This window comes from Pan paniscus, chromosome 8 (assembly GCF_029289425.2).
Source record: "Pan paniscus chromosome 8, NHGRI_mPanPan1-v2.0_pri, whole genome shotgun sequence".
Lineage (NCBI taxonomy): Eukaryota > Metazoa > Chordata > Mammalia > Primates > Hominidae > Pan > Pan paniscus.
In genome coordinates, this window is record NC_073257.2 from 63993147 (window position 1) to 64017522 (window position 24376).

Sequence of the window (24376 nt, forward strand, 5' to 3'; positions counted from 1 at the left end):
AATGCCTGTTGTTCCTCTCTTAGCATGCATGTGTTCTCGTTCGGCTCCCCCTTATAAGTGAGAACATGCAGGATATGGTTTTCTGTTCCTGTGTTAGATTGCATAGGATAATGGAGCTTTGGCCATTTTAAACCAAGGTTATCACTGGCCAAAGCTCAACTAGCTTGCTTGTCTCAGTACAGGCACTAACTAGGGGAAAATTTCTAAAAACATGTTTATCTGAAAATGATGACAATGAAATCCCCACCAATCAAAGATCCTATAAGCCATCTTCCTTCCAATTCACAAAACATTCTAGTTAAGCACATTTGTTTCCCCCATAGGCAAACAAAGCCCCAATTAGGACTGGAATGCAAGTAGTCTGAACACATGTGAAAAGGGAAGATTCTTAAGCTCCCAATTTTTCTTTACAACCTTTTTTGTTTGTTTGTTTGTTTGTTTGTTTTTTCTTTTTAGAGGAAGGCTAGAGTGCAGTGGTGAAATCTTGGCTCACTGCAACCTGTCTCCCTGGTTCAAGGTATTCTCCTGCCTCAGCCTCCCAAGTAGCTGTGATTACAGGTGCCCGCCATCATGCGCAGCTAATTTTTTGTATTTTTAGTAGAGGTGGGGTTTCACCATATTGGCCAGGCAGGTCTCAAACTCCTGATCCCAAGTAATTTGCCCACCTCAGCCTCCCAAGTGCTGGGATTACAGGCATATATTACACCCAGCCATCTTTACAGCCTCTTGGTGGTTTGATGTCACCACTTGAAAGGCCTTGATTTGAATTGAAATTGTTGTTTGCTAGAAATGTTTTGAGTTCACTCATTTAAGGCCAATGAAAACTTTCAAGAAAAAAAAAGTTAATTTGCTTAATTTACAAATGTTGATTTGGTTAATTTGTACTCTTAATTATGATTAGGTTCAAAGACAAGGTTAAAAGCACAAATTGCAGTATAGAGTTTTGCTACCATTTCCAATACATTTACTGAAAATGAAGTAACAGAAAAAACACTGGGCTGATCCTTTGAACTGTTCTTGTTATACTGGTCCTTTCTTTTTGACACTTTAGAATACTTAGATGAGGTTTGAAAAATTGTTAGCAGCAGAATTCTGTTGAGTGTTTATTCACACTGAATCATAAGCATGCTGATTTGACAGCTTCAAAATTTCTTCTAGAAATCTTGTTTCTAGTCTAGATAAGCTCTGTGTGATGTTAGGCAATATTTCTGGGTTATAGGGAAAGACATTTACAAAAGAAAATGGAGTGCCCAGATGTTAGCATTCCTATCTGGATAGTATATCCTACCAGAAAAATAATGAGATTTGTGGGATTAGAGAACAATTTAGGTTTTATGAGACCATTTTTTGACGAATGGTGGCATTCATTCCAGAGAGTCACAGCTTGGCTGAAACAATTTTTGGTGTGCCATGTTTCTGGTGATCATATATAATAAATATAAATGTTTCTACCAATTCAATACAACTTCTTCTCCATATCTAAGGAAAAAAGGGTTACACATATGGACAAAATACATTCAGGTGTCTTCCCCAAACAACAATAATTTCAATTATGGTGTCTTAGGTTTCCCAGTAGATCCAATGTTCACTCGATTATCTGTGAAGGAACAAGATTTTTGTTTGTCTGCTTGCTTGTCCAATGTGGCATCTAATACATGGGCTATCTCCTATTTTCCCCAGATTGGGTAAGGATTTTTGCCAATTCTTGATTTTCTCTGCCAGTGGAAGGGAAGCCATGTAGGTAAATTAAAAATCCCTTCTATTTGTCATAATATTAATTTTATGGTGCTTTTATTTGTTGTTGTCATTGTTTTCACTTTCTTGTAGGATTAAAGCAGTGCTTTTCAAACATTTATTTGCATGTGGATCCTTGGGGATCTTATTAATAGGCAGGCTTTGATTCAGCAGGTCTGGGTGGGCCCCTAGATTCTGCATTTCTAACAGGCTCCCAGGTGATGCTGGTGCTGCTGGTCTAAGGAGCACACTTTAATTAGCAAGAGATTAGGGTATATTCTGTTCTCCTCAGTATATAACATCACAAGGAAGGGGAAGGAGGAGGACTGGAATGGTGGCAGGTTGGTGTCTCTCCTGGGTAATCCCGTGGAGGTGAAAGGGAGACAACTATGGCAGCACCAAACCTCAGATAACATTTCTTCAAGGATTTTTCTTCCTCTGCCTGAAAAATTTCTGTGAGGAAATTAAAGCATTGACCTGCTTTGTCTAAAATTGCCAGTAACAATCCTTTTTTTTTTTTTTTTTTTTTAGTGAAACAAGGATTTGGATACTTACAAAGTATCAGGGTAAATTCTAGATTTTAAAGATTTTTAAGGTATTTTAAAAAATTACCTTGCCCCCACAGTATTTAACAATGATGTATTTTTAGCTCCTGACTTTTATAAAATCTTGTAGAAACAGTCAACATAGTTTTCACAGAAATAACTTTTTCACACTCATGCTAATATCAGTCAATCAATCTATATAAAACAAAAAATGGTACAATTGGTATAAACTGGTTTACCATCTGATATGGTTTGGCTCTGTGTCCCCACTCAAATCTCATCTTGTAGCTCCCATAATTCCCATGTGTTGTGGGAGGTACCTGGTGGGAGATGACTGAATCATGGGGGTGGTCTTTCCCATGCTGTTTTCATGATAGTGAGTGGGTTTCATGAGATCTGATGGCTTTAAAACAGTGGTATCCCTGCACAAGCTCTCTCTGCCTACTGCCATCCATATAAGACATGACTTGCTCCTCCTTGCATTCCGCCATGCTTGTGAGGCTTCCTCAGCCACGTGGAACTGTGAGTTCTCCATTAAACCTCTTTCCTTTGTAAGTTTCTGAGTCTGGGGTATGTATTTATCAGCAGCTTGAAAACAGACTAATACACTATCAAACACAGTTGACATAATAAATCTATCTATCTACTATCTATCTATCTATCTATCTATCTATCTATCATCTATATTTCAAAGCATTCAAGATAGTTTTCAGAGAAATAACTTTTTATTTTTACAATCATATTTCATACATACACACATTATCTATACCTATGTTTGTGCCTATATGCATATTCATATATTATAGTAATAGATACAACCAGCATAGACTTGTTTGGGAACAAACACGATTTACATGATAAATATAACATGGGCATAATGAAGAGTAACTCATTCATGACAATCATCAAGTTTGGTGGGTGCATAGAAGAACCATTATGCTTTGCAAAGGGTTGGAGAATATGGATTAATCCCATACAATGTGTAAGTGGTGCTCAGGTAAGATAACTACTCTTAACAAACAAACAAGAAAGACAACAAGATTATGAGAGAGAATTGGGAGACCACTTAAATTTATGTTTGCTTTGTCTGTGGTTTCCCAGGTGTTCAGGAAAAGGCCTCTGAGTAAGTGCTATACTATGTAAGCCAAGACCTGAGTAAAGAGAATCAACTAGCCATTCAAAGGCCTGGGGAAAGAGTGGGTGATGAGCAAGAGAAACTCCAAGTACAGAGATGAAAATGAGTCTGGCAAATTCAATTAAATAAAACTAGGCCCAAAATATTTGTAGAAGTGAGTAAGGGGCCAATGGTAGTGTGCGACATTGGTATACTTAAGGCTTGTATTAGTTCATTCTTGCATTTCTATAAAGAAATACCTGAGATGGGGTAATTTATAAAGAAAAGAGGTTTAATTGGCTCATGGTTCTGCAGGCTGTACAGGAAGCATGATGCTGGCATTGACTTGGCTTCTGGGGAGACCTCAGGGAACTTAGAATCATGACAAAGGGAAAGGGGCAGCAGGCACAGGACCAGAGCAGGAGCAAGAGAGCAGAGGGGGAGGTGCTGCACACTTTTAAATTACCAGATTACATGAGAACTCACTCACTAATAAGAGGACAGTACCATGGGAGATGGTGATAAACTATTCATGAGAAATCCACCCTCATGATCCAATCACCTCCCACAAGGCCCCTCCTCCAACACCAGGGATTATATTTCAATATGAGATTTGGGTGGGGACACATCCAAACTATATCAGGGCTATATAGGACACATAAGGATTTTGAATTTTATTCTAAGAGCAATGTAAGCCATGAGAGGTTTTAACAGGGAAATAACATGATCTGGTTAAGGGCTTTTGTTTTGTTTTGTTTAAATTACTGTGCCTGTTATATGAAAGTTTATATAGTGGGTCATTTTCTATAATCTACATAAGTAGATTCCTAAATTGGTACAGGCTGCTTCATATTCATTCCAGGCAACAAAGTGAGATAGTAGAGAATCAGAGAGTCAGAGGTTGACAGGTACATCAATAACAGATAAAGAAATTAAAGAATTTTGGGCCGGGCGCTGTGGCTCACACCTGTAATCCCAGCACTTTGGGAGGCCGAGGAGGGTGGATAAGGAGGTCAAGAGATCGAGGCCATCCTGGCCAATATGGTGAAACCCCGTCTCTACTAAAAATACAAAAATTAGCTGGGTGTGGTGGCGAGCACCTGTAGTCCCAGCTACTCAGGAGGCTGAGGCAGGAGAATCGCTTGAACCCGGGAGGCAGAGGTTGCAGTGAGCCAAGATTGCACCACTACACCCCCAAGCCTGGCGACAGAGTGAGACTCTGTCTCAAAAAAAAAAAAAAAAAAAAAAAAAGAATTACGTTCCATTATGTATACTATCCATATCTTCATTCTAGAGCTGTTAACATTTAATATCTACATATATGAATAATATATATCATATTTTATAAATATATGTTTTCATTGAAAAAGAAGATATTGCTATTTTGGATTAATATTTATTGAAAATGCAAACATTTGTGGGCTAAATATACTGATTGGCTTAGTTTCCTAGGACATTCCTTTGCTCAGTATAGCTCATCAAAATCCACAAAAAAAAATGCATCAAGATTTTTGTTTTTGTTTGCCTTGGATTTTCCTTTTGTTGCTGGTTGATTTTGCAGAAATACATGTGCCGAACCAGTTGCTAAACAGGTTTTTCTTTTTATCTTTTTTTTTTTTTTTTTTTTTTTTTTTTTGAGATAAGGTCTTGCTCTGTCACCCAGGCTGGACTGCAGTGGCGAGATCCTGGCTCACTGCAGCCTCCACCTCCTGGGCTGAAGTGATCCTCCCACTTCAACGTCCTAAGTAGCTGGGACTACAGAGCCATGCCACCATGGCCAACGAATGAACTAATTTTTGTATACTTTATAGAGACGGGGTTTCACCATGCTGCTCAGGCTGGTCTCAAACTCCTGGACACAAGCGATCCTCCAGCCTTGGCCTCCCAAACAGCTGGGATTGCAGGCGTGAGATACCCTGTCTGGCCTTGAGCAAGTTTTTCTATGCTACATTTGTCAAATTAGACACTAATATTGATCCAATCTAATAATTATGTTTTTATACTGAGTAAAAGCAGGAGTTGTAAGCTCGAAGGCTAGGAGGAGGTTAGGCTTGTGGCCAAATTGGAGAATATAAGCTGCTTCTACAGGCATTTAAGTTCAAAATTTTCAAGAAAATTGACTGGTCAAATAAAACATATCTGTAGGCTCAACTGGTCCACAGATCACCAATTTGAGGTTTCTTGTCCAAAGATATTTAAAACTTTTAGGGAACAAAACTTGAATAACATTGACAATAATTCTACAAGTTTCAATAGTGTAATTTCTCTGATGCTTAAAATAGATGAGGATCTTTTTCTCTGATGATTGATAAGCATAAAAAGATGAAATCATTTTGGATATAGGCTTAGCCAAAGATAGGAAATATATTGTATTAATAGTTGATGGTTTTATTTACTCTCCCATACAAGGTTTGTGTCTGGCAACGTTTTTAGTCCTGATTTATGTCACTATATTGATTAACATAAGAACAAGAGTGATATTTCCGATATGGAGTATGATTTAATAAATGTTAAGGCACCAAGCAAGCCCTATATTGGCCTTTTTTTAAAAAAAAAATCACATTATGAACTCAACTATACCATTTCTCTGTCACCCAGGCTGGAGTGCAGTGGCGCGATCTCGGCTCACTGCAAACTCCGCCTCCTGGGTTCATGCCATTCTCCTGCCTCAGCCTCCCAAGTAGCTGGGACTACAGGCGCCCACCACCACGCCCCTGGCTAATTTTTTGTATTTTTAGTAGAGACGGATTTTCACCGTTAGCCAGGATGGTCTGAATCTCCTGACCTTGTGATCCGCCCACCTCTCCCTCCCAAAGTGCTGGGATTACAGGCATGAGCCACCACGCCCCGCCCAACTATACCATTTTTCAATGTTGGCCCTCATTTTAAATGTTATTAAGGTGAGTCTGTAGGATTCACTTAAAGAATGTGTACATCGTCATACTCAGCTAATTTTTACATTTTTTGTAGAGACAGGATCTCCCTGTGTTGCCCAGGCTGGTCTTAAAGTCCTGAACTCAAGTGATCCTTCTGCCTCAACCTCCCAAACTGCTGGCATGAGCCACTGCATCTGCACATCAGATATATTTTTTTAAATGACCAACCTTTGTAATACATATGAGATTCATTTCAAATGTCTGCAGATATTATACATACTCAATCATATAAAATTAATTATGATTGAGAATGTTGTGTATTTTTTGTAATTAGCTACGTACTTTTTATTTTTTTATTTTTAAAACCCTACGATTAAAGGGTAGTTACCTAGTTTGGGACTCTAAACCAACTCTTGGTTATAAAGGGTTGTTATTAAATGCCAGGTGTGGTGGCTCACACCTCTAATCCCAGCACTTTGGGAGGGCCAAGGCGGGTGGATCATTTGAGATCAGGAGTTCAAAACCAGCCTGGCCAACATGGTGAAACCCCGTCTCTACTAAAACTACAAAAATCAGCCAGGTACGGTAGCACACGCCTGTAATCACAGCTACTTGAGAGACTGAGGCAGGGAAATCACTTAAACCCAGGAGGCAGAGGTTGCAGTGAGCTGAGATTGTGCCACTGTACTCCAGCCTGGGCAGCAAAGTGAGACACCACCTCAAAAAAAAAAAAAAAAAAAAAAAAAAAAAGCTGTTATTTGGTAAATATTTGGGTGCTTTTTAATAGTATTTAATAAGCACCAGGTTTGTTATTTTTAATGATGTTACCCCAAGTGTCACTTATTTTTAAATTCATTTTATTTTGAGACAGAGTCTCACTCTGTTGCCCAGGCTGGAGTGTAGTGGCACAATCTCGACTCACTTCAATCTCCACCTCCCAGGTTCAAGTGCTTCTCGTGCCTCAGACTCCCAAGTAGCTGGGATTACTGGGGCCTGCCAACATGCCTGGCTAATTTTTGTATTTTTAGTAGAGATGGGGTTTCACCACATTGGCCAGGCTGGTCTCAAAGTCCTGACCTCAAGTGATCTGCCCACCTCAGCCTCCCAAAGTGCTGGGATTACAGGTGTAAGCCACCATGCCCGACTGCCAAGTGTCACTTTTGACACAATTCATGCCCTCAAATGACATGTTATATATTGTTGTAGGATAATATCAAGAACAAACATGATAGTTAATATTTTATGAGAAAGGTAATTGGTAATATGAATATTTGTGAAGGTGAATTTTCAACCAAAGGAGTAAACTTTTGTTTCAGGGTGCATAAAAACAAACAAAAATATTTAAAGATCTGATTCAGTTAACATTTGAAATAAATATATATAAGCACATTATATAGTATGCCAATATCATGTAATATCCCTATTAACATTTAATATTAAAATTTATATTTATGGATACTTACAATATATTAATGATGTCCGTAATATGAATTGGTTCTTAACCAGAGCATTCTTGATAAGAGACTGATGAAAAAAGTAAGCTTCAACCAGGAAAGTCCATCTAGAGATTAGCTGATATAAAGCAGTGAGAGACTGACATTCTTTTGTGAGAAGACTCTCAGGTGTAACTGATAATTCAGTTTCTCTGCCACAGTAGGTTGTTACACATAATTATCCTTAGACCTCATCAGACCTAAGAGAAAGGCCTGACACACCATAGGAAATTATGTTCTGTGTGCTTAGCTAATGTCCCATCACAGCATGGAAAAACAAGAAGCTCTGCAAGCCGTGATTACGTTAACGGTTTTCTTTCTTAAATGTTTTTCTACCATTAAAATTCTGAAAAGTGTAGTTGAAAAGCCAAACATAATCTTACTTAGATAAGCCTACTTTTGACTGGGATTCACATTGGCTTATATCTTATCAAATACTCCCAAATCCTAGGAAGTCAGCAGATATTAAAACATATTTTTGGTATTAATCATCAGTAATATGAGGGCAAGGACTAATGGGCAGGCACTGATTTAAGTTGATCATTTCATAATCCCAAAAAACATGTACTGCCCAAGAGGATAAGCCTTAAAGAAGCATTAGCAAATCACTGTTTCACCCTGTCATCTTCAACTATTATGATGAATGAATTGGTGATTTTATTTTAGTCTACACATCCTAGGGAAAATTCAGGATGTGAGGGGTTATAACCGATGATTGTGTAGAAAAACACATAAAAGATTCTGATTGTGGCAATATTGCTTGCTTTATTCTTTACTATCAAATGAAATAAGGCTCTATGCTTTCTACATCAATATTGGAATGTTCAATGATTCAGAAGTGAGGAGAATCTATTTCCTTAGCTTTCACAGGGTAGAGGTGATTGTTTTTAATAACCTATTTCTAATTGTTTTTTGAAATGGAAATAGTTGTTATAGCTCATTTGTTCTGTGTTGCATCTAAACCCTTATGAAGGCAGCATATGTGCTCTTAATGGGATTTTTCCCCCTAATAACTCTAATAAAATATTTTGTCCTTTTCCCATCTGTGAATATGGGAATGAGATAGGCTGTCCCTGTGTTCAGTTTGTGGGAGTGGACGTAAAAAGTGCACTGCAATATAACTAATGTTGTCAGTAATGAAGATAGCTACGAGGTGCTATTGAAATACAGAGGAATTCTCTCTGGGGAACATAAGCTTAATATCTGACTATCGGCAAGATGTTGCTTATACCAACCACAAAATGGCACATCTTTATAGTTATTTCAACTGTCAAACTATATAAATAATGGCTCTAAGTGAGTTCCATCCATTCCTGCAATTTCATTAGTTCTGCCTTTTTCATTAAAAACAAAAGGTAATCAGGCCCCAATGTATATCCAGAATGGAAGATTTTGTATAATGTATTCATTAAAAATAAACATATCAGATACTAATGTCAGCCTTAATTGTATCTTTATTTTCTGCATGAAACAATGCAGAGATTTGACTAAAGACTAACATTTAATAATTTTCAGTTACAGCCCTTCAGTGAAAGCTTTGAGATAAAGCAACCAGAATCTCAAAAGTGATCGAGCCAACTCTGTGAATTAGTATTAAGCATAACTATCGCATATGTAAAGGCGAGTTATCCTCTCCAATATAGGGGAGGCATATAGGAAACATGGGAAAGTAGCAGTATGAACAAGAGTAAAACAGGTAGTAGAAAACAACAGCATAGGGATGAAAACCTTGCAAACAAAGAATTACTAATTTAAAGTGTAAAAATTTTGCAAAGGGAAGATAACTCAATTTCTACATTTTCAGCTCTTTGTATTAAACATTTTTTCATCTGTAACTAGATATTGGTTTTTCTTCTCCATAGTAAGATCACCTGATATTTGATAATTTATGCTTTTATTACTACTTGTTTTATGATACCAACATTTATGTTCACATCCTCAAGGCTTTATTTTCAAGAAAAAATAAAGTCGTAGTAGCACAATGTGATAAGCTCCATCTTCCAACCAATTTTTAATTGTCTCATTGGTATGTATATTAGGACTAAATGGCTGTATTCCATGCAAAAAGTAAAATGAGCAGTAAGTCAAGTGAGTATTCAGGCTATATAAAAACTTCTACCTACCTGGGCCTTGATTATTCCTGGTAAGATGATTAATGATAGAAAAGTAGATTATGAAATAAGAAAACTAAAAGGCATGTTAAATGCTCTTTAGTCTAAAGGTTTTTAACTCCTGTCTGGTGGAGCAAATGGACACCATCTGTATAAGAAAGCCAGATACCAAGAAACTGAGAGTTTTACTTAGTGAAACCTTCCACTACTTATGAAAAGTCAAATATCATGTATAACTCATCCAGATCAACTAGTCCCTAGACACTGATTTTTGGGAAGGATGTAAGAGAATTACTGACTCAGATTTAGGGTTTAAAGACTATTGAGAAATAGGAAGGTATTGAGAGATTATTGGGTTTCATCAGAGCAGACTTAAGTAGCCTGGTTGATTTTAGATTTGTCACAGCAAAATCATGCTTGGATGCTCGAGGCCTGGCAGAACCTTGCTGGTCTCTGTAGGGTGGGATAAGTGAAGCAACATTAAACCAGGTGCAGTCCTTAATTTCTCAGGTAACATAACTTTAGAAAAAAACAATTCTAATACAAGTTAACTCCTGTCTGGTTGAGCAAATGGACACCATCTGTATACAAACATCAGATACCAAGAAACTGAGATCTTTACTTAGTGAAACCTTCCACTACTTATGAAAAGTCAAATACCATTTATAACTCATCTAGATCAACTGGTCCCTAGACACTGATTTTTGGGAAGGATTTTTAGAGAATTACTGACTCAGATTTAGGGCTTAAAGACTATTGAGAAATAGGAAGGTATTGAGAGATTGGGTTTCATCAGAGCGGACTTAAGTAACCTGGTTGATCTTAGAATTGTCACAGCAAAATCATCATGCTCAGATGCTTGGGGCCTGGCAGAACCTTGCTGGTCTCTGAAGGATGGGATAAATGAAGCAACAGTAAATCAGGTGCACTCCTTGATTTTTCAGGTAACATAACTTTAGAAAAAAACAATTCTAATACAAATGTAACCTTATCCTGTTAACTCTGTTTCAAAAATAATTCTAAAACACTAAGACAATGTTTATCCTATTGCCTCCAAAATAGGATTTTGTATTTTAAATGGTTTACCAAAAAATGTATCTTATACTTTTGGGTAAACTTTTATTTTGTTATACAACCAAAAATCTTAAAACTATCTTAGTACATTAACGTTTTAACAGGTCAACTTTTAGTCTTTATGAGCAGTTTTCACAAAGTTTCACTCGACATTTAAAAAATGTAGTTAACATACTGCAGACGCTTCAATATTGCTGCTTATTCTTTGTAACCTTATTTGGCATAATATAATCATGTTCAGAGTTATTTTAAAGTAACTTAAAGTGAACAGACGCACTCCCTCCTCCCCCCACCCTCAATTTTAAAAAAAGGAAAACAGAAAGAAAGAAAAAGAACAAAAAATAAGATTAGGTTCTAGGAGGAGGGAAACCCTAATCCAAGTGTGGGGATGCAGAAGTCAGCTTTTTGCACCCATTCTCCATGCTACAGAATAAACTTTGAGACTACAGCCAAATATTTTCTAAAACCTTTCAAGAAGCTCCAGTGGATTTCTGGATTTGTTCCTTTAAAATCAGGATACTCTGCCTTTGCTCAGGGGGCAGCATGGCAATCTGATCTGCAGTCAGTTGAAGAACCTGCATGATCAAAGCTGCCTTTTCCTGATCCTGTGGAGTGACCTGGCTCTGCCCAGGACTAAAACTGCTAGGCTGGCTTCCACCTTGCTTGCTTGCCCCCTGCATACCTCCTCCTTGTATACTGACTCCTTGTATGCCTGCCCCCTGCATCCCTCCTCCTTGTATGCCTGCTCCCTGCATGCCTGCTCCTTGTATGCCTGTACCCTGCATACCAGCTCCAGGATTCCCCACCCCTGAAATGCCTGGGACCTGTCTGGGTCCCTGAGGAGGGCCACCTGCCCCTATATTAATGGGACCAGGACCCTGAATTCCACCAGTCATAGGGCCTCTTGAACTGGGGACAGGGCCCCTCATCTCCAATCCTCTTGCATCCATGCCTCTTGCTTCCATCCCTCTGGTTTCCATCGCACAGGTCTCCATTCCTCTCCTCTCCATTACACGTGTCTCTAAGACCTCAGTTTCCATGGCGCGAGTCTCCATCGCTCGAGAATCTCTACTACCTCTACCATCCATAGGTAGACCCCTTTGATCTATCATGGGGCCTCTGGGCTCTCCAATTAGCAGTCTGGGATCTCCTAATGACCCTCCCCTCATCTCATGTGAGGAAGGGCCACGAGTGTCATGACCAGAGGCATGATGCATGGGGGGACCCTGATGGGGTGGACCCAGATAACCTCTGGGCTCCACTTCTCCAGTGACTGAAAGCAAAGTCCCTCCACGTGGGTCATTTGGAGCATCTCCTAACAGTCCTCGAGGAGGCAGACCACCAGGAGTCATGGGTCCGCGAGGTATAGGAGCTCTAGGATCTGACATCTGCACTTGTCCCCGCTCTAAAGGCACTGGGCCAACCCCTGGCATTCCAAGTTGGGGCTGCATTGCTCCTCCAGGAGTTAAGGAACCAGGACCAGCTCCGGGAACTGCAGCTGGTATTGGCCCTGGAGCTGGAATTCCACCCTGGATAGGAGTCTGCATCAGAGGAGGAATGTCCTTCACAGGTCTTCTAGCCAAATGCTGAGGCTGAGGAGCTGGAGGATTCTGCTGGTTCAGCAGAACATTAGGTCCTGGGCAGAGCCCAGGGCCAGCGCCAGGGCCAGGGCCAGGGCCAGGGCCAGAGACAGACACAGACTGAGATTTGCCTGGGATCAGTGGTGTGACATGTATCTTCCGATGCAGAATTTTCAGAGCAATCTCTGGATCCATGATTCTCATCACTACTTGTGCCTGCAACAGCGCATAAGCCAGTTGTGGATTTTGAAGTAACATGTTTCGAGCTTCCTGGTGGCTGTTTTGGACACAGAGCTTCATCTGCTTCATCAGCTCAAACATCTGCTCCGGGGGGAGACTGGCTACTGCTCTGGTAATCGATTCAGGGGCATCTTCTGGATCGATGGGATCCCCATAGGGTGAGTCAATAATGGGCGCTGCAGGCCCGAGGCTCTTTAACTCCTCCTTATTCTTTTCACTGGCAGCATTGTCCACCCGAAGCGCTCTCCCACTGAACTCCCGCCCATTGAGGTTCCGCATGGCACTAAGCGCGGTCTCCTGGTCTTGGTATTCGCAGAAGCCATAGCCCTTGGGTTTTCCCGTCTCTCTATCGTATACCAGCCGGAAACTGACAACAGAACCAACCTCCGAGAAAATGTCCTTTAACTGCTCCTCAGTTGCCTCATACGGAATGTTCCCCACGAACACGGAACGCAGTGATCGATCCATTGCCGGGTCTCTCACCGCCAAACTCGACATGATTCCGGTTGTGCAGACAGCCGATAGCGGATTCTTCGAGGCGTCTGTCCTCTTGCGACCGACACTTCCGCTGAGCAACGGAAGCGGCTTTCAAGATCCGGGCAGAAACTTTACTAATTCGCTTGAATCGTTCCGCTTGCCTGTGGAACCTGCATCCCACTAACAACTTATCTAATGCTTTCAGTCCCTGATCCTTCGTGGTTCTGTCAGCTTCTTATTACAGAGTCGCATGATTCCTTTCCCATTTCACGTTCTGCTGACTTTCTGTGGGGCCCCAACAGCCCCACTACGACACGCTTGGTACGAGATGACCACAGTAAAGATGGCCGCATAGACTTCACCGTAGTAACTGGGAGGGGACTCCTCCCTTGACGTCAAAGGCGGTTTTGCTTCCGTTCCACTGGCGGGAAACCGCCAACCGAAAGCGGATTTAAGGCAGCGTGTTTTTCGTTCTGACAAAGTATTTTCCTGTGGCCTTTTATTATAGTATAGTTAAGCTAGATTTAAAATCACATTCCAGACTGAGGGAAAAGCGTAGTCGTTTCACAGCACATTTGAGATTTGCCCCTTAAACTAAAACAGTATTATATCTCCTTTTTAGAACAACGTTTTTGGAAATTAACTGACAAGAAATATAAACTGAAGCGTGTGCCGGCTGGGCCCTGCCCCCACTCTGTTGCTTCCTATAACCGCTGTTAATGGATGGGTGGCAGACCCTTCTAGGTTTTTCCTGAGCACACGGGCAGCAGTAGTGCTATTCCTAATATTACGGTTTTCTTCCTTAATAACAACAGAGTTCAATATTAATTGGTGATTAAATAAATTAGTGATTAATTAGTTATTAGTATTTTATGGCTTCAGAGTATGGAATAAAGAAATTTACTTAACTATCCCTACGTTGATTGGTTCTGATTTTTATTATATCATGCAGTGAGTCCACCACTTCCATGAAGGGAAAAACAAATAGTGGGTGTTTGGCTTCTGCTGTTAGCTTTGCAGGTAGGAGTTAAAACATATTCAGTGTGGGGTTTCCCCGCCTGCAATTCGAAGCTAGAACTGAAGCTTGGAGAGGGCTAGGTAAATTCCCAAGGACAAGCAGCTGGAAAGAGGCAAAGTCAGGATTCTGACCCAGCTTGGTCTCGCATAGCTCCAATTCTACACTGCCTTACGTGTATTGAATATTTGAAATGAAGCTAGCGTGATTGAGGAACTGAATTTTAAATCTCATTTTTTATTTAAATATAAAAACTAATGTTCAGTAAGCTATTGGAAAACTTTTTTAGTATTTAGAACAACTTGGATATCGAATCTACTTTTGCAATAATAAATTGTGTTCTAAATAAAAATCATTTCGAAGAACACTAAGACAAAAAATAAAAATAAATAAAAAGAAAGTATTTCCAGTCAAAATTTAACATTCCGGTTGAGGTGTGCCATACATGTAACATACATGAAAGATTTTAATGATCAAATACAAAAAAATGTAAAAATAGCTCATCAATTTTATATTTTTTATAAGTTGAAATGTAATATTTTTATATATTTGAGTAAAAAATTATTTTGAAGTTAATGTTATTCATTTCATTTTACTTTTTTAAATGTGGCTATTAGAAAATTTAAAATTATATGGATAGATTGCATTATACTTCTGTGGACTGGACTGCTCCAAGCCTGTGCTTTAATTCCAAAACAGAGAATTATTTTATTCTGAAATATGCCTCTTAAGTGGATTATGAAACTTTTAAATTTCAGCAAAAAAATTGTATTATGTATCTTCAGTATCCTATTCCCATGAATAGATTTGACATGAGTATGATGGTTTAGCTGCAAATAAGACATCCATTTACCTTCAAGTTTTTGAAACAGTTCTGCACTTAGCTGTTCACCCAAGATGCGTGACAGTTTATATTTGCAACTGACAAGGTTCATTTACATCACCTAATAAGATTTTCCTGCTATATCAAAGAAACGGAATAGTCACCTGCTAGCAATGTTTCCCCAGTGTGATTCTTTTATTGGGGACGAAAGGGGAGGGGTTAAGGATAGTATCATTTCAAAAAACTAAAGACAAATTTATTTTTCTTCCTTCTATACCATCACTTTACAAAGAGAAGGCATACCTTTTTTATACACATTCTGTCAAGGGTAACTTACAAGTTGAATATGTGTGTAATTGTGTGTGTATTAAATGTAGTAATCATGAAGATGGTAATGGGGTATTATAATATGTTGCAAAATTCATAGAAGATTGCACAGCTTGACAGAGTTTCTTTACTGCTGATACTGTCTAAACCAGTGGTCTTCACATGTATCAGAACCACCTTGAGCCACGGCTTGTTAAGTCAGATTCTGCTTTATCAGTTCTGGAGAATTTGCATTTCTAATAAGCTCTCAGGTGATGCTGATGCTGCTGGTTTGGAGATCTTTAAGAATCATTGGTCCTAGGGATTGGTAGTAGATTTTCTCATTTACATCAGACCAAACTAAATTTGGTACACTCTATTAAAAGGTTTGAGGTAAAGGTTTTTAAAACATTATTAATTTCCTATTAATATACTATTCTAGTACATGCTGATCTGCTACTGAAGATACCCTGGACATGAAGACTGGGTGAACAGAGAGTAGCTGAAGGACTATGGGACAAACAAGAAGGGGAAGTTATGACTGTAGAGTGTGCTTTAGTCACAGGCTTTCCATGTTCTCTTTAGTCCCACTATTCCAAACTAGAAGAATGGTTTGTCATGCCCCCGTTCATACAGGACCAGTGTGACCCACCATGTAATTCCATGCCCAGAACACATAAACTAATACTTATTGTTAACTCAATGGCCCCAAATCAAGAGCTCAGATAAACCTATGTATATTTCCTGGTACCAGTACATATTTTTTTATAGATCTAACTTGGAAGAACATCCATTTTTATACTGCTTTTTTATTCCCATGAAGTTTAAATTTTAGATATTTATAGCATGGCATACACTCTGAAGAAAAGTGTACATGGTATAGTGTATGTCCAGACGTTGATTCTTTCAACAGATTGATACCAGATATATTAAGACTGATTTCAAACACACAAGAGCATCTATGGCCAAATGGAAACTGTCCTTTAATCACTTTCAGAAACTACAAACTTAATCCATTGTTCAAAATGATTTTTTTTTTTTTTGACACAGGATTTCACTCCTGTCAGCCAGGCTGGAGTGCGATGGCATGATCTTGGTTCACTGCAACCTCTGCCTCCTGAGTTCAAGCAATTCTCCTGCCTTAGCCTCCCGAATAAAGACTACAGGCGTGTGCCACTACTCATGGCTAATTTTTTGTGCGTTTTGTAGAGACAGGGTTTCACCATGTTGGCCAGGCTGGTCTTGAACTCCTGAGCTCAAGCGATCTGCTTGCCTCAGTCTCCCAAAGAGTTGGCATTACAGGCATGAGCCATTGCACCTGGCCTCAGACTGATTTTTGAACTTCTACCCTGAAATTGCTTTGGGCCTTCATTTATAAGTCATACTAGAAAATCGGTACATTAACTGAAAAGTATACTTTATTTTTAACAAAGAACAGGATTATGCAACAAAATCACCCAACTTCCTGACCAGATTTGGCAAAAATATCATGCTTAGCTAATTCCAAATATCAAACCTTACATCAGAATACAAAAATTCTATACACTTTGAAGGAATTTTTTAAAAAAAGATTCACTATAGAGTGTAAGGAAAAAAGAAAAGATTCACTATAGATTCAGTAGACAAATTACAAAGACAAGAACTAAAAATATTTTGAGTAATGACAGTCATTTTTGAAATAAGTGTACGGGTCCTTCAAGGAATAGCTCAAATAAACTACTCCACAAAGCTTTCTATGACCTTTCTACCCTTTCCCCTAGGTTAGAAGTAATTTTGTTTTTCTTTGGATATAAACCTTGATATACCTTGTACCTTTCTGATTATAGTAACTCCTTTACCTTTCAGTAAAATTGTGATTTTCCTTCTAAACTATAAAATCATTATATATCCCCCTTTATCAGTTAACTAAGTGCCTCGAATTTATTATTTCATTCCATCAATATTTATTTCAAGCACTGACAATACAGCAGTGAAAACAATAGTCTACCAGAAAAGAAGGTCTGTAAATGTGGTCCTTGGTTCAGTGGCATCAGCATCACCAGGAAACAGCTTAGAAATTAAAAGTTTGGGGCCCTACTCCAAATCTATTGCATCAGAAACAGAGAAATCTTTGAACAAGTTTTCCAGGTAATTCTAATGCAAGCTCAATTTTGAGAACCACTACATTATAAGATTGCAATCATAGTTGCCAGGCACAGTGACTCACGCCTGTAATCCTGGCACTTTGGAAGGCGGAGGCGGGTGGATCATTTGGTCAGGAGTTCAAGACCAGCCCGGCCAACATGGTGAAATGGTGAAACCCTGTGTCTACTAAAAATACAAAAATTAACCAGGTCTGGTGGTGCATGCTTCTAATCTCAGCTATTTGGAGGCCAAAGTTTAAGGATTGCTTGAACCCGGGATGTGGATGTTGCAGTGAGCTGAGATCACACCACTGCACTCCAGCCTGGGCAACAGAGTGAAACTCTGTCTCAAAAAAAAAAAATTAAATAAATAAAAAAATAAAATAAAATAAAATAAAAAGAATACAATTATAGTATAGTAGCTGATAGATAGATGATAGATAGATAGATAGATATTTTGTTTTTACCTCTGTATCCTCAGCACCTGGGATAGAGCTCAGCACAGGTGGATGTTCATTATATATTTGTTGAATGAATGACAGGAAATGACTTTAAAGTTTGCTAATTCACAAATATTTCATTTTACCAAGGACGGAACCTGTGACATTGAATAATGTGCCTCAAATCAAAGAGAAGACATGCTGCCAGGACCCTTGTCATTTTATTCCTAGGTCAGTGATAGTTCTTCCATGTTGCCATTTGATGAAATGGATATGCAATAAAGTATATAGAGATGGAAGAGAATGATATGGTTTAGATTATCAAGGAAAGCTTTCTGATGGAAATGAGATTTAGGGATGGGTTATAATCTGGCATAGATAGGTAGAAGATGAAGAAAATAAACCAGAAGCTAGTAATAGCCAACGCAAGAAATTGGGACCTGGTGTTTTTTATGGCCTCAGAGGAAACCAAGAGAGTTGGTGAGGAGTGTGACAAAAGATGGGCTTCTGGGACAGATTATAAAAGGTTTTGAAGTTCAGATTCATGAATGTGAACTTGATGTGAGAGTCAGTAGGCTTCCTTCACCACCCCCTGAAACATGAACATAGAATAATAATGGCAGAGGCTTAAGAATACCAAACTTATCTAATCCTTTTCTATATATTTTCTACCTAGGCTGTTCTTTTTTAATACCTTAGAACTTTTAATCTAAATTGTGGTGGTTGTTCTTCCTACATATAACACACTCTATTATGTAGCTTCATTCTCGTTACTTCTCTCCATCCCTTCACATATTCTCCTCTGGCTAAATTGTACCACTCACTTTTTATCATACATGATCTGTATTTTTTCACCTCCTAGCTTTTTGTGATACTATTTGTCAGGGATGCTTCCTTTTTTCCTCTTCTTCTCTTCCCTCCCCCATGTTTAAGTCTTTCTGTTCTTCAATGCTCACCTCAAAGACTTCCATTTAGAGTATTGGTTTGGTACTCATTATCTTCTATATTAGAGGTATCAATATTCTTGTATTACCATAAAATCCATATCTGATTGATATTCTCCACAATGCCTGGTCCAGTGCCTTTTATATTACAAGCACTTAGTAAATATTTTTAAATTAATACAAGATCATCTTACAATAACAAAATATAGATGTTAACCAAATGATAATTTAGTGCCTTTTGCTTACAAAATACTTTTCTCTGGGTTCCCACATTTAGTCTTGATAACAGTCTTATGAAGTACATGCAATTGTTTCCTGATTTTTAACAATGAAGAAACTCAGAGAGTTATTACGTAGAACTTTACCTAACAATGGACTCACTCAAAATACAGATACTTTATAAAGGCAAACTCTGAGCACTTAGTAGGGAGAAGGCTCTTTGATAAATGCTTTATATAATATAATATTTTATTCTTTCTGCAACCTTTTGAAGATAGGCAGTCATAGTTCCTCAATTTATAGGTAAAGAACAGAGGCACAGAGAAGTTAACTAGTGTGCCTATGTCAACTAGCGGAACGAGGATTTGAACACAAACCATTTGGCTTAAGAAATCAAGCTCATAAATCATTGTTCTATTAAATGAGTTGCCTAAGGATACATAGCTACTAAGTTGCATAACGACAACCTGAAAGCAGGTCTCCTGAATTTGAACTTTCTATTTCATAAGTAGTACAGTAATCACAAGTTATTGACGCCTGGGCACCATCTCCCTTGGCATTTTTCCTGATTGTCTCTGAGTGTAACTAATTGCAGTTGTGACATCACAGTCAGTGCTGTGGTAACAGATGGACTGTGAGGTATAAAGACTGAAGCAACAGAGAAAATGTTTCCTTTTTCAATTTGCAGGACTATAGTTAAACTTCACCTAAAGACTTTCATAAAGCATCCAGTTAGATAAAGCATGCATTTTTCCATAAAATGAAAGAGCTCAAATTAATTTGGTATATAACTTTTTCCCCAAAATGCTTAGTGTATTTAATATGAAACAATGTACAGAGGAATAAAAAGCAAATTTCATGTACTCAAACTACTAACCTCAAATGCTCCACCTGCGTTGGCCTTCCAAAGTGCTGGGAGTGAGCCACGATGCCTGGCCCTGAATTTCATTTACTTATACACAGGATGAATCACTGTTATTGGCAAGTGCAGATTACATGAATTTGGGGCTGCTGGGAGTCTGCCATTTCTGGACTTGAGGTTGAACAGAACCAAATGTTCTCCCTGGAAGGGATTGCGAAGTCCAGCCCAATTTTTTTTTTTTTTTAATAGATAAAGAAAAGAAAGTGACGCCCAGGAATGGAAAGAAATTAGACCAGACTCAAATGTCCAGTTACTGATCTAGCTTGTGAAAGGATTTAGATATTCAGATTTTTCTCATCCAAACTATACTCTCAGCACTTAGAAAAGGCAGTAGAGTGAAGGAATTAAGAACACAGAGATTTTAATGTCAGAATGACTTAGATTGGCTACCTAGTTCAGCAAGTAATTTTGTGGCCTTGTACAAATTACTTCACCTCTCTGTGGTTCCATTTCCACATCTTTTAAATGAGAGTAATGTCACCTGTATTGGATTATTGTGTGGAATACATGATATATTTTTATTATTCCTTACATTGTATGGTCATTATTAATCTACATTGGTTATATAGTAATAGTAGATGAAGTAACATCTTATGTGGAAAGAGACACAAGTTTTAGTCTGATGCTATTTATTTGGGGGCCTATATCTTTATTTTTATTATTGAAAGGCTTGTACTTGTACTAATGGTCTTGTCAGATTATATTATTTTCAAGTTGTACAACCTTAACACTGCCATTTTAGCCTTTGGTAGATTTGTAGTTGAAATGGATACTTTTTAGGCTTGATCCCATAGAATACTTCAATGAGAATTTTACCGATCATCTTGGTGCACATTAGGTTCTTGTACTAAACCATGAAATGCACTCTTCAAATATGTAGTCGGCTAGAATTCCACTTGTGCATTTTTATTAAAAGGGCCTGCCTGAACTTTGACTGTGGAGGATATAGGCTTATTTAACACCACATCGTTCTGCCACACAGGTACCTATTCGAGCGCATAGTCCTGTTCAGGGTGATATTAGGACTACTACTTTTAAGTGTGCACTGGCAGACGTAGGCCATTTATTCAAACATAGAAAGGCATAACTAATTAGACAAGAAGCAGAGCTCCCTTATTCGTGCTTCAGGCTGTCACCCGAAGGAACGCAGAAGTATCCTCATAAACTGTGGAAAAGTACAAGCCCTGTAACTAGGTCTGAATAAAGATACCCTATTTAAGTGGAACAACGCATGAATCTTTTTTTTTTTTTCCTGTGACCGGAACAATACAACACCTCACTTCAGAGAAATGTGTAAACTGCCACTCACTTCAGAAATTTGGCTAGTATATCTCTTCTGAGGCTAGGTTGGTCTGAGAATGTGCCTATATTTGTACCAAGTTACAGGAAAGAGGCCTTTCTGAAAACATTTGATTCCAGGCTCAGACTGTTGAAAACAACAAATGTCAGTTTAACAGAATATATTTTAGATTCATTATCACAGTTGAATGATCCTTGAAAAACATTACGTCAAGAATTCCAGTTTAAATTTACCTTCTAACTCTGGATTCTTGAGTTAGAAATTAGAAAACCTAAAATCTAATGTTTATAGGGATGTAGTAGCTAGCGTTTTATGGTACAAGTACAGAAACCAATTCCAACCAAGGTAAGCAAAGGAAGTGGTGGTTATTTTCATGACATTTTGTTATCTCTCAGAACCCACAGAAATTAATCTGCTAGGCTGCTGTATTAGAATACCACAGACTTAAACAGAAATTTATTTTCTTACAGTCCTACATGCTGGAAGTTCAAAATCAAGGTGCAAGTAGGTTAGGTTTTTCCTGATCCTCTCTCCTTGGCTTGCAAATGGCTGCCTCCTCAGTGTCCTCACGTCACCTGCTGTGTGCATGCACTCTGGTGTCTCTTCCTTTTCCTATAAGAACACCCATTGTATTAGATGAGGGGTCCACACGTATGACCTCATTTAATTATAATTATCTCTTTAGAGGCTCTGTCTCTAAATACAGTCACATTGTGGGCTAGGGCTTCAACATATGAATTTTGAGGGACATAATTGACTCCATAACAAGCAGTAATGCAGTAACCTCTAGGAAAAGAAAAAATGGGTAATTGTTGGCATTCAGAATACTCTATTCCCATCTCTTTCTCTCTCTCTCAAAATCTTTGTCTCCCACTCCCTTCCTCACTCCCTCTTCGCTGCATCTCTTTGTACATTTGTGGTGGTTTTCCTCTGTTGAAGGATCAGATCTCCTATTTTTCTCTCTAGTCCATTGTCATTCCAGTTTTCTGGAACTGGGAATCTGAAGGTCCAGCTTTATTCTGGTGTGTATCTGTGATTCAATTCAGCATTGTTAAGAGGTTGGAGCCAGAGTGATAGTGAGACCATTTACTAGTCTATGTCTGCTGGGGCCGGGTAGTCAGCTGGAGCAGGAGGAAGCCTACAGACCTTTGCGGTGCCAGTTGTTAACCTCCTTTACCTTCCAGGTCATGGAGAGGTCAGGAGACTGACTTGAGGGGCTTGAGGGAGCATCTATCATCCTGTACCACTGGTGTAGCCATACTGGTTACTGCTGAATATCTATCCTGGTTGACCATGAATTCCAAAAATACTTTGGTGACCTACTCTTATGAAGGAAGGGAGCAGTTAAAAGGGCTGTTTTGAGCTAGACAGCCATTTCCAATGCACATTCTGCCAGAGAAAGTTTGTCCACAACCTTCCTCTAAATCATTCTCTCAATCTCTGCAAAACATAAAACATTATTTCCAAAAATAGATCATTTTCTTAGAAATGTTTAAATGTGGACTTCCAGTTAGAAAAATGGTCTAATATAAAACAGTAGAGGAATGTTTAGCCACCAATTCACAGTTTTTAGAAAGTTCACACCATATATAATGCGTGATGTTCTTGAAGGTGAATACAGTGTACTTTTAAAATATCAAACTCTTCCATCCTTCATATAAAAATATTGACCATTTTTCTTGACAGTTTAATGACAAAATCATAGCAACAATTCTTTCAGTTATTATCATCTTTATCACTGTCATCTGACATTTATGCTGAAATAGCTGTGTATACATTCTTGCAGAGCAGGACAATGAGAAACTTTTCTCTCTGGCCTCCAGGTGTTTGTCAATTCCATCCTGGCTCTGGGGAACAAAACAAGTGCCTGCAGGAAAACAGGGAAGTGCAAATGACCTATTCCTCTAGAGCTCAGCCTTTTGTTAGCCTTGAAAATGGAATTGCCTGTGTTGGTCCATAGCCCTTGAGGGGTCTAGGAAAGAGAAGCTGATGCCTGCAGGGAGAATAAAGAAAGTGCCAACATTTTTCTGCCCATGTAGTGGTCTGGAGTTTGCTGCCAAGGTCCCAGGACTGGGTAATTGTTGCAGGTCTTCATTCTTATCAGCAGGACTTCCACAGGGAGGAGAGGTTCTGGGAAATCCTCCTGACAGCAGGTGTCTGCAAATGGGGAGGCAGAGATGAGGGAGGGAAGGAAAGTGTTTGCATCCCCATCAGGAAGGAAACTTACCTGACACATTTCGGAGCAGCACGGGTTTGACAATGCTTTAGGATACTAACGCTAGGATACTCGTTATTTAACTAAGTGTTGAATTTTATATATATCAGCATGTATTTTATAAATACTGTGGAAGGTAGGCACACAGTGGGACAATATGGGAGTTTAAATGTGAACGAAAATGTGACTTCTCTTTTCAGTAGTACTTTCACAGAAAACTTTATCATTAGCCTTTCTCTTGAACTTACACTGAGGATTTATGGTGCTCAGATTTGAGTCTCTGGCAGAACAGCTGTGCCTGCAAGGAGTTTCCCTTCTGTCAGATAAGATAGAGAATAGAGGATTTGAGCAGACAGTTTCCAAATGCATTTTTTGATTTGTTTGATTTCCTGAGAGGTATATAGAAAATGAAAATGTAACTGCTGTTGATCCATTGACCCTCTTTCTGAGGTTCAAGATGAAAGATTTTTTTTTTCTTTATTACTGAGAAAAGCACTGTCCCCGAATTCTATCTACCTGTATATACTGAAGATAGGGATTATGATTTATAGTGGCATTCCACTCAAAGTCAGCATAACACTAACAGCTCCTCACACACCCCTTCATCTAGAAGCAGAAGCTTCAGGCAAGCCTGCTCTATGGATAGTACATTGTTGCCAGGCCATTGATTCATTGAGCAGCTAATGGTCTTTTCACGACCAGAGTTCTTAAACGTTAACCTTAAAGCATGATTTCTTGAGAACAAATTTAAGTACTACATAAGTAAACATAGAACCAAGTTTATTACTTAAATGACTACGATTAAATTTAAATATCATTGTGCTT

At 38.7% G+C, this 24376-nt stretch overlaps 2 protein-coding genes across 5 annotated transcripts in view; one reads left to right on the forward strand and one right to left on the reverse strand.

Annotated features, from left to right (window-relative positions):
• PRKG1 (protein kinase cGMP-dependent 1) overlaps positions 1-24376 on the forward strand; it is a 1295238-nt gene that overhangs the window by 693163 nt on the left and 577699 nt on the right. The window lies entirely within an intron of this gene.
• Positions 10976-22767, reverse strand: CSTF2T (cleavage stimulation factor subunit 2 tau variant). Its single transcript, XM_063607407.1, has one exon. It carries the CDS (start codon positions 13263-13265, stop codon positions 11418-11420), a length of 1848 nt encoding a protein of 615 aa, XP_063463477.1. The 5' UTR covers positions 13266-22767; the 3' UTR covers positions 10976-11417.

Coding starts and splice junctions, on each gene's coding strand:
- CSTF2T (XM_063607407.1), bottom strand. CDS start 13,265: ATGTCGAGTTTGGCGGTGAGAGACCCGGCAATGGATCGATCACTGCGT.